Source organism: Mytilus trossulus, chromosome 7 (assembly GCF_036588685.1).
Source record: "Mytilus trossulus isolate FHL-02 chromosome 7, PNRI_Mtr1.1.1.hap1, whole genome shotgun sequence".
NCBI lineage: Eukaryota > Metazoa > Mollusca > Bivalvia > Mytilida > Mytilidae > Mytilus > Mytilus trossulus.
The window spans coordinates 66,182,831-66,192,683 of record NC_086379.1 but is presented as its reverse complement, the minus strand read 5'-3'; the positions used below and the strand labels follow the sequence as shown (position 1 = coordinate 66,192,683).

Here is a 9,853-nt window from a genome sequence, read left to right as displayed (position 1 = left end):
TCAGTTGCAGAGATAAAATTAGTTTGGCATTTGCTATGCAGCCACTGTTTGAAGATATTCAGCAGTTTTACATCACCCATTGTACAACATGTACATGGTAAATTTTCATCACATTGTTTTGACTCAAATAAAAGAGAAGGATCAGTTATACTTCAGTATAAATGTTCAGACCTAGTATAAGTCTTGTTGAATATATACATGATCTGTATAACATATAGATTCAGGTGTTAAGCAAAGACTCTTCAATTGTTAACCAGGGTAAGCAGGCTGTTCTGGATTGCACATGAGATGTTCCCCCTTCTGCTCTGTATGTACACGACGTCACCTTTTTTGTGACATTATCTATTCAGCGTTCCATGCAAGTATCATTGCAAGCAGACGTTCTTATTTCTTGGCCTTAATTTGTGTCTGATACAAACAATCTACGATACAACCTTTGAACAAAGAAAATGAAGCAAAGGACGAATAAAAATACATGTATATGACAAACTACAACATTAAGTATTTTCAACTACTGGTTGAAGGGATTAGAAAAAGAGAGCAAGATAAATTTTATAATAAATATATTATATACAGTGATCACAGTCATTTATAACATCTAACAATAATTTATGTCTGTTGTGAGGGAGATTTAACAGTTATAGGAGCATTGTCTTCTTCTTTATTTAATTGGTCTTCAGATGCATTAGGTGTTGGTGTATCCCATCCTGGCATTTTCTTATCCCAGAATTGGCTAACTTTATCCTGTATACCACCAGTTTCCTCCCGCCATTCTCTCTGCCACTGTCGTAATTCCTGAACTTCAGGATCTTTTCGTACCTGTAATTAAAAAAATAAAAATATTAACCTGTAGACATGACCTTTACTAGCTTCCAAATATAAATATTACAAGATGATGCTCCACTGTATGCATCAATATAGTTCTGTAATCTTTAGATTAAGCAAACAATTTTGTGTAAGTACAACTTACAATGGTTGTGTCTAAAATACAAATTCTAGACCCCCACAATAGTTATAACTTAATCCATTATAAAGGACTATTTAATGATATCTTTTCTTTCAAACTTATTAACGAAAACATTAATAAAACAAACTGAACAAGTTATAAGTATAAAATCACAATAACAGCTGTTCTTGGTAAATGTAGGACAGATGAGAAAATATTCTTACTCAAATATTGTTCAATGTATTTTTCCAATGAAAGTATAGATCTTAAACACATTTTACGCCATTGTGTATTGACAAAGGAAAAACTACTACACTTTGAACCATGAGGTAAGGGGAAAAAAGTTGAATATTTTGATTTTCCATGAATTACACCACTCTCAATACATAATTGCAGAAAACTGCAATTATCTAATCAAAACCGAATAAAATATAATCTGGATTTATTCTTCATATCATATAACTATGATTAACAAAGTACTAAAATATTGACCGATTTAAAAAAAAAATCATTTCATTCCAATCTTAATAAAAAAGGATGAAATGTAAACTGCATTACCGGTAGTAAATAATTATTTAACAGCTACATTCAACAACAACTGGAAGTTTTTAACGAACTACATTCCAAATGTTAACTAGTTTTTAGCATGCTATAATGTTTTTTTTAAATCTTTTTTTTTTACTGTTTTGAATATCTAATATAACCTCAATTAAAAGGAACTAAATATCTTAATATGTCTGGGTTTTTTTAAGACTTCAGAACTGTGTTAGGACTCACAAAAGCATTATACAAAAGCCTGCAAATGTTGATTATCTCCCCTTCAACATAGTGTGCCAGTCTTATAATAGTATGTATACACATTCCACAGCTGTGTAAAGCTTCATCATATTCAATCAAAAATGATAGTATTATTATTACAAGACATATGGACAGACAGACAGATAGTCAGGGAGATTCTATATACAAACAATTTGAAATAAAAAATAATAGAATATACACATGTAAATCTGAGTAACCAACAAAACAAACAAGATGGCTGACGCTTTCTTTCTTACTATCACATGTAACTTGTATTCTATTTTAATATACAAAACAACATACCAGGAAACCTCTCCAGTAATTCTGTATTATTTGTGTTGCCTCGTCCTCTGTCCAGATCAGGGACAATGGTAATGGTGGTCTAGGACTGAAAATACAAACATTTTACATTTCATATCTGACAGTGTGACTGAATGTTTCTTATTGAGGACCAGCACATAAAAAAATTTAAACCAAAAAAAATCTATAAAATAATTACCCACACCTTATCAATGAATCACCTACCATAAATAACGAAAAGATATGATTACTTGGTTCTTTTCCAAAAAATTAACTTTGCTTTAAATTCACATTTTTTTATCAAAAGATATTCATATTTAGTGGGTCACTGTCCTGATACATGTACCATTTTTACTAAATTACTATATAAACAAGGCTTATTAGAAAAAGTAATCCTTTCTATCTAATAACTAAGACAAATTTTTGTACAAGCTTTTGTTTAAGGCACAGAAACAAATAATATATTTTCAAAAAGGGTTGAATGTAGATATTAAGAAAATGGAAGCCAAAAATTAAAATATGGCCACCAGATAATATCATTGACATTGGGATGTGATTTGAAATGGTATATTATACTCTTAAGTATCAATGTTCATTGAAATTCTATTTGTTATTTTAAGTACATTTTGTAGTTTTTGATTACAATTATTCTCTAATTCTCACTACTAAGCATGGCAATTGTACAAAATGTATACAAAAGTGCACACACTGAGATGTTTCGCCTTCTTTACTAATCATTGATATTATGTTGATAATCCTAAGTAAAAACCTTTATTACAACTGTCTCATAAACTTAACATTTACCAAGATAACTAAATAAAGACCAATGAACCATGAGAATGAGGTCAAGGTCAGATGAACCATACCAAGCAGACATATACAGCTAACAATGCTTCCATACAACAATTATAGTTGACCTATTACTTATAGTTTGAGAAAAATAGACCAAAACACAAAAACTAAACACTGTTCAATGAACCGTGAAAATGAGGTCAAGGTCAAATCAAACCGGCGCCACTGACATATAGATCATAAAATATTTCTAAAGACCAAATATAGTTGACCTATGGCTTATAGTATTAGATATAAAGAGACCAAAACTCAAAGACTTAACTTTGACCACTGAACCATGAAAATGAGGTCAAGGTCAGATAACACCTGCCCGCTAGACATGTACACCTTACAATCATTCCATACAACAAATACAGTAGACCTATTGCATAAAGTATAAGAAAAACAGACCAAAACACAAAAACTTAACTATAACCACAGAACCATGAAAATGAGGTCAAGGTCAGATGACACCTGCCAGTTGGACATGTACACCTTACAGTCCTTTCATACACAGAATATACTAGCCCTACTGCTTATAGTATCTAAAATATGGACCTGACCACCAAAACTTAACCTTGTTCACTGATCCATGAAATGAGGTTGAGGTCAAGTGAAAACTGTCTGACGGGCATGAGGACCTTGCAAGGTACGCACATACCAAATATAAGTATCCTATTACTTATAATAAGAGAGAATTCAACTATACAAAAAATATGAACTTTTTTTTCAAGTGGTCACTGAACCATGAAAATGAGGTCAAGGACATTGGACATGTGACTGACGGAAACTTCGTAACATGAGGCATCTATATACAAAGTATGAAGCACCCAGGTCTTTCACCTTCTAAAATATAAAGCTTTTAAGAAGTGAGCTAACACCACCGCCGCCGGATCACTATCCCTATGTCGAGCTTTCTGCAACAAAAGTTGCAGGCTCCACAAAAAACTAAGAACTTACTGATCCTTTAGCCATTCTTTGACAAATGGTATTTCTTCTAATGTTACATTTTCTCTGTCTTTGTGTAAAGGATTTCTTCTACAAAATAAAATAAACAAACTAAATTACACGAAAAGAGATATAAAAATTTACACCCAACTTAATTTTGGGTATTTTAAAAGGTGCTTTCTGGCGTTTTTGAACTGCCACATTCTTTGTCTAATTTTCCAATCTTTAAGGACCATATCTCCTGACAAAAAAAATCAAATATCACTATCAAACTTAACCACTACTTTGTCCTCAGTTATACAATATAATTTGGTAACCATTGGTACAAGGGTTAGTTTTTTAAAAGAAACATCATAAAATGCTCGTTTCCAATATATCAAGGGCAATAACTCTTGAAACATATATATATGTAAATAAAAAATCATCAAAATCTACCTGACTTCAATTTTTTTCATTTTAATCCACATATTCAAATCTTGAAAGCATTGGTTGAATGGTTTATATTAATTTCCACAGAAACTGTTAACAGTAGGCACTTCTTCATTTTAATAACTTGGTATTCAGAAAACTCAGTTAACATGTGATTTTTCACTATTCCAACGATTGGTTTAAACCCAAATTAAATCATTTAAGCAGTTACAGAGTACATTTTTAAAAGTTAACTTGCATCATTGCTAACCAGTAATGTTTATGACTGCATAAAGGTCACTTGGTATCTTACAACTGCATTAATGTTAAACTAAATAAAATTTGACAAAAAAATGATTTGCACAAATTTCTCCAATCAAGGGAGAAATTTCACAACAAGTTTATTAAATGCAATGTAACATTATGGAGTTGTGTGTGTGCGTGTGTGAACATATCTATGTATCTACTAAAGAATACCTACTTATACAATGTTTCTGTGAGATAATCTAATGCATTGAATTTTGTTCTTTTTCTCTGAAAAAAAGCATTGAAATATTATAGTAAACAACAGTTTTATTTTTTCTACTAACAAAAATGACACACAAAGTAGTCTTTTAGTGTGTATCTGATTACTACAGAATCATAATATGTTAAATTTCTATATGGTAAAGGTCATACATCAAACAGTGGAATATTCATATTGTATTCTAGTTCATAGCTATAAAATCTAATTTTAAAGTATATTACAAAAAAAAACCACAGCAGCAAATTAAAAACTGAATCCTGATAACAGAACCTATCAACTGCAGAATAAAAATGATGTTAATTTAAGTTCAATAACTTGTTTACAGGTTCTATAAAATTAAGTAATCTTGATAGGAAGTATAAACCCGTGGTAGATGTATTTGGAGTGGCCAATTGCTGTAAATGTCAGCAAATGTAATATTAATATACAAGCAAGACAATCATTATAACTACCATTATACAAATCTGATCTTTTTAAATCTAAACTCCTCTGGTCCTGGTTGACAGATTTTTGTTTTAATACTGTATCCAGAAATGAATGAATAGTAGTGTGTAGACTGATAGATATTTTACACACACTCTTTTATTTTTTTTAATGACTGATTCATAAAAAAATATGTATAATAAAATCACTAATTACCATTCGTTTTGCAAAAGTCCCTTCTTTATGTTTAAAATGCTATAAAATACAAACCTCAAGACATTTTTCTTTTTTGGCTTGTCTTAGCATATCTTCGATGGCAGGCAATAACCATGGAAATATATAATGTTCCAAATATTCACGAGGACTGCCTGTAATCATCAAAAGAATGTCAGCTCCAGAAGAAGTAATATTAAAAAATCAAAATTTTCTAATTAAATTCTAAAGACAGCATTACTGCATTCCAACTTCAGCAGGTTTTTCATGTAATGTTTGATTCGATTTGCTATAATATTAAGTGATATATGAAATGTGATTTGTGTGGTAGTTTACTATTTTCATAATCTATTTGCATTAAAGAAAGAAAGTTAAGATTGTAGCAGTTACATGTACCTAGCATGAAAATTCCTTCAATTTAAAAAAAGACCTACTTCTTTATATATAAAGATATTTTCATCAACCTGCAATTTAGGACAAACAATAAACATAAACAACTCAGCATATTTACACCAGAAAATCTAATCCTCTCTCCTAAATTGACAGAGACATATTCATATACATTGTACTTCATAATCTTTATCTTTGGTTCAAACTTTTCGAACTTGTGTTGACCTCCAGAGATCTCTTGGTTATTTGTGTCAATCCGCTGAACAATATATAAGACATTTTCGTTTGTTTTTAATAAAGCACAAATGTATAAATAAAGAAAACTTACACAGACATGCCATATGGATGAGTACTTACATTTATCCTTATTTGGTGCATCTGGAGGAGGAGGGGGAGGTGAAGCTGGAGGTTTCTCTGTAAATGCAAATCCTGCACAAGCTGGATGAGAAGTAGCAGGATCTATGTCCAGAACAGGGTCAGCATCAGCCAAAACTTTTTCATGCATTTTCCCATAGAATACAGGATTGTGTTTGGATGGATCAAAATCAACATATTCTGTTCTAACGGACTGTTCATCATCATCTCGAAATGGTGGCCTTCTTGAATCAAATTCTAAATATTTCCATAAGTTAAGATTATGTTAAGTTATAACAATACAGCCAATTAAAAATTGATATAAATTTACAATATCAAAAATATTTAGTTATTGCATGTACATTAGTAAGTTAATCACATAGGTTATTTTTTTTAGGATAGAATGAGGTACACCATTTTTGATGCACATGTGACTCTTTTAGTTGAGAGGAAATCCTAAAATAAATATACCTAACAATTCCTTGTGCTAATGTATTCTATGTCCAATTAAAAGAAAAAAATAGAAATGCAACAAAAATGAACCTATGTATTTGACCACACAGTCCATCTCTCTATAGATTTGACGACATCAAATTACTTCTGCGTTTTGGATATAATTTGAAGGGTAAATCTTATAGTGTTCTTTATATGTCCAGGTATGATAAAAATGGTTCTTGTTTGTTAAAAATAAATAGGCAACGTTTGAGTTTGAGGCATTTCTGTCAAAAATTTTGTTTTTAGTGAACATCATTCTTGCGATTAGGGGCGTTGTCCCTTCCGTTCCAATGTTGAGCTAGTGGTTGGAAAACTACATGTATAAAGCTATATTGCAAGAATTATTTGGCAAATTGAATTCTCATAATTGTCTTTCAGCACTGCTGTCATTAGAAAATTGTGATTAAGTACCTACAGAACAAATATTACTTCTAGTTTATCCTGTGCAATGAAGACCACTAAGAAGTTACCAAGACGCTTGATGAACATTTATAGTGCAGGGATACAGGCGATCTGCTCAATCTGTTAAATTACGTCACAAAGACGCGCATAATTGACAAGTTTTTTTTCCTGTGATGGACTAACTTGAAAGTGGTCAATTGAATTTTCATGTTCAAAAATTTTTATTCCTGCGAATTCATAACTATGATATCTAATACACAGTGTTCTCCCCAGGCCCTTAAAGGACCACGGGCCCGCGATGTATAATTTTCTACCGCGGTGGTATCAGTCTTTCCGTGATGTATAATTTTTCTCCATGGTGCTAAAGTTTTCGGTAAAAAGATGACTTCAACTTTCAGTGAGAGTTAAAATTTTACATGAAAATTGACCAGTTTTAACCAGTTTAATCCAGTATTGAAAAGTAGATTGTTAACACCACGTGATCGATTTACCTGTTGAGGTTAACCTTGTTGATGATTGGATTTAATCGATGTACATGATTCTCTTGTGTTTTAATTAATTTAGGGATCATAATTTTAATATCAGACTTGTAATAGGGGACAAGCAGACATTTGTTAATGAACTCTATTACGCCAGTCTTTAGTCAAAATAATTTGCCTGTTAGAAATTAATTGTGGAGTTACTTCCCCTGATTTTGCTTATTACAAATAAATGCTCCTCACATATAATTTCTCATTGAAAATTAAAATAAAGTATAAATTGAATGCAAAATCATATAAGAATGTTACATTAAGGATAAAAACTTTCTTAGAACATACCAACAAAAATGTTTTGCAAATTATTTTAGAGAATCATATACCTTTATTGATATACAGACATTTTATATTGAGTTGGTAGGTTTTTCAAAAATTTATGGTTAACAAGCTTACAAACAGCCTACATGATTAAGAAATGTAAATTTGACAATTACTTTTACATTTGAAACAAAGTATTATAACTAAAAAATAAACTAAAGTAATAAATAATATGCATGAGAAAATTAATAAATTTTTTGATGTTATAAAGAATGGAAAATAGTTTATAATTTACTGAAGGTTCTGTATCAAAAATTAATCTTGTTCAAAGTTCATTGTTATGGTCAAATCTAACATGGGGAATGTGTAGTGTAACTACAAGAATTGGGACAAAATGGGTTGATCAAAATATAAGAAGTGACTTTAGTTTAAAGACTGATTGTGCTTTCTTTTCTTTTTCAAAGATATTAAAGTATACAAACTGTTTTATTGATTTACTTTTTCTACCAATAATGTTCTGACCCAAAGTCTATATAACACAGTACCACAGTTAACAAAACAAAGGCAAAAAGGTAATGACAAAAACTAACAGGAAAAAAATAAGCGACGCAATGTGACACAAAATATTGTAAAATTCATTTTGTCACATGTTACCCTGGTGCTATCCAAAAATCCTGGGGAGAACACTGTAATACAGCAATAAAGCCAATATGGACTATGGAGGTGTTTTTTTTTACCAATGAGTTACACATGTCATCATGTAGTCCGAGATTAAACTGACGTCCAACGGCTGTTTTGTCAGACAAGATGGGGCCGTGGGATGTCAGAGCTCGTCCCATATCAAAAAGTGGATATTTGCCCACCCAAAATAGATGCACTGCTTTGTCGCATCTGGAGCCGACTAAAGGCTTTGGAATTACATAAATCGGGCATCAATCTCTTCATTTTTCATTTATCTCTTCATTTATGTAAGATTCACCTACCTGCCAACCTTTATTTTTCTATATTTTGACTTTCACTTTCAAATTGACAAACAAAAAAATTATGAGAGAGAGTTTGTGGTTTAACATTTAGAAGCAACCACGTTTTTTCATCTCCTTTACAGGAAATCCGTAATAAGCATTTAGTTCCGACCACGATAACAATCAGAGGCTCTCGGACATTAAGGTAACTTGAATCGTCAATGAACAAGGTGTTACATTATGGTCATCTGCACTGTTTTCTCATTGTCACATAATAATCTTTGAAAATGAAAGGCAAATTGCAGAAATCGATGGTCACTGTAAAAACTGTCTAAATATGAGAAAATAAAGGTTGGCAGGAAGGTGAAACTTACATACATGTATGAAGAGATAAATGGAAAGATTGATGCCCAATTCCTATATTATAATTCCAAGGCCCTCCTTTGGCTCCAGAAGTGACAAAGCAGCGCATCTATTTTGGGTGGGCAATATCCACTTTTTGATATGGAACGAGCTCTGACATCCCACGGCCCCATCATGTTGGCCTCCGGTATGATGTCAAATTAAAAGACAGACATCACAAAATGCGAGCTGGTTTTATCATGTTATCAATTTATTTCAACTGTCCAGATTTTGACCAGGTGGCGATTTCATACCTTGTGAACAGCTGAACAGGCAAAATAATTTTAGAGAACTGACATTTCGATCTACTCCATACTGAAGTAAATCAAGTCGTTTAAGAACCTGTCAAAATTTTCCAGTTAGTGACAAATTACAAAAATACATTTGTTTGTGTTAGTTCTTTACTTTTGACTTAATTTGTGTATCACCTTTGCATATTTCAGACCACAAATTTTTTTCTGGGACTTTCACGATGACCGCCATGTTGTTTACATTAATTTTCTACTAAAAATATATGATATAACGACACTAAATAGTTCATAAGAATGAATGATAGAATTAAGAAAATCTTTGTCTTAGTTCCAAAGGGTTCCTCAAAATGTTTAAAATATAATATTTGTGAATGGAATAAGTTTTTCTTTAGTTTTTAAATGGGCAAATT

The 9,853-nt window shown here is 31.4% G+C and overlaps 1 protein-coding gene across 1 annotated transcript; it reads right to left on the bottom strand.

The window, feature by feature from the left end:
- Nucleotides 1–546: 546 nt before the first annotated feature.
- On the bottom strand, nt 547–9,815 carry LOC134725612 (IQ domain-containing protein K-like). The gene is made up of 7 exons (XM_063589563.1): nt 9,621–9,815; nt 6,141–6,395; nt 5,451–5,548; nt 4,713–4,765; nt 3,836–3,913; nt 2,048–2,132; nt 547–819 (listed from the first exon to the last, which is right to left on the bottom strand). Exons 1-7 carry the CDS (start codon nt 9,673–9,675, stop codon nt 610–612), a joined length of 834 nt encoding a protein of 277 aa, XP_063445633.1. The 5' UTR covers nt 9,676–9,815; the 3' UTR covers nt 547–609.
- Between the last annotated feature and the right edge of the window lie 38 nt (nt 9,816–9,853).

Excerpts from the sequence above, each read along its gene's own strand:
- LOC134725612 (XM_063589563.1), bottom strand. The coding sequence starts at position 9,675 with ATGGCGGTCATCGTGAAAGTCCCAGAAAAAAATTTGTGGTCTGAAATA. Across the intron at positions 5,549-6,140 it reads TGCACCAAATAAGGATAAAT|GCAGTCCTCGTGAATATTTG; the intron begins GTAAGTACTCAT and ends TGATGATTACAG. Across the intron at positions 3,914-4,712 it reads CTCACAGAAACATTGTATAA|AAGAAATCCTTTACACAAAG; the intron begins GTAGGTATTCTT and ends TTTATTTTGTAG.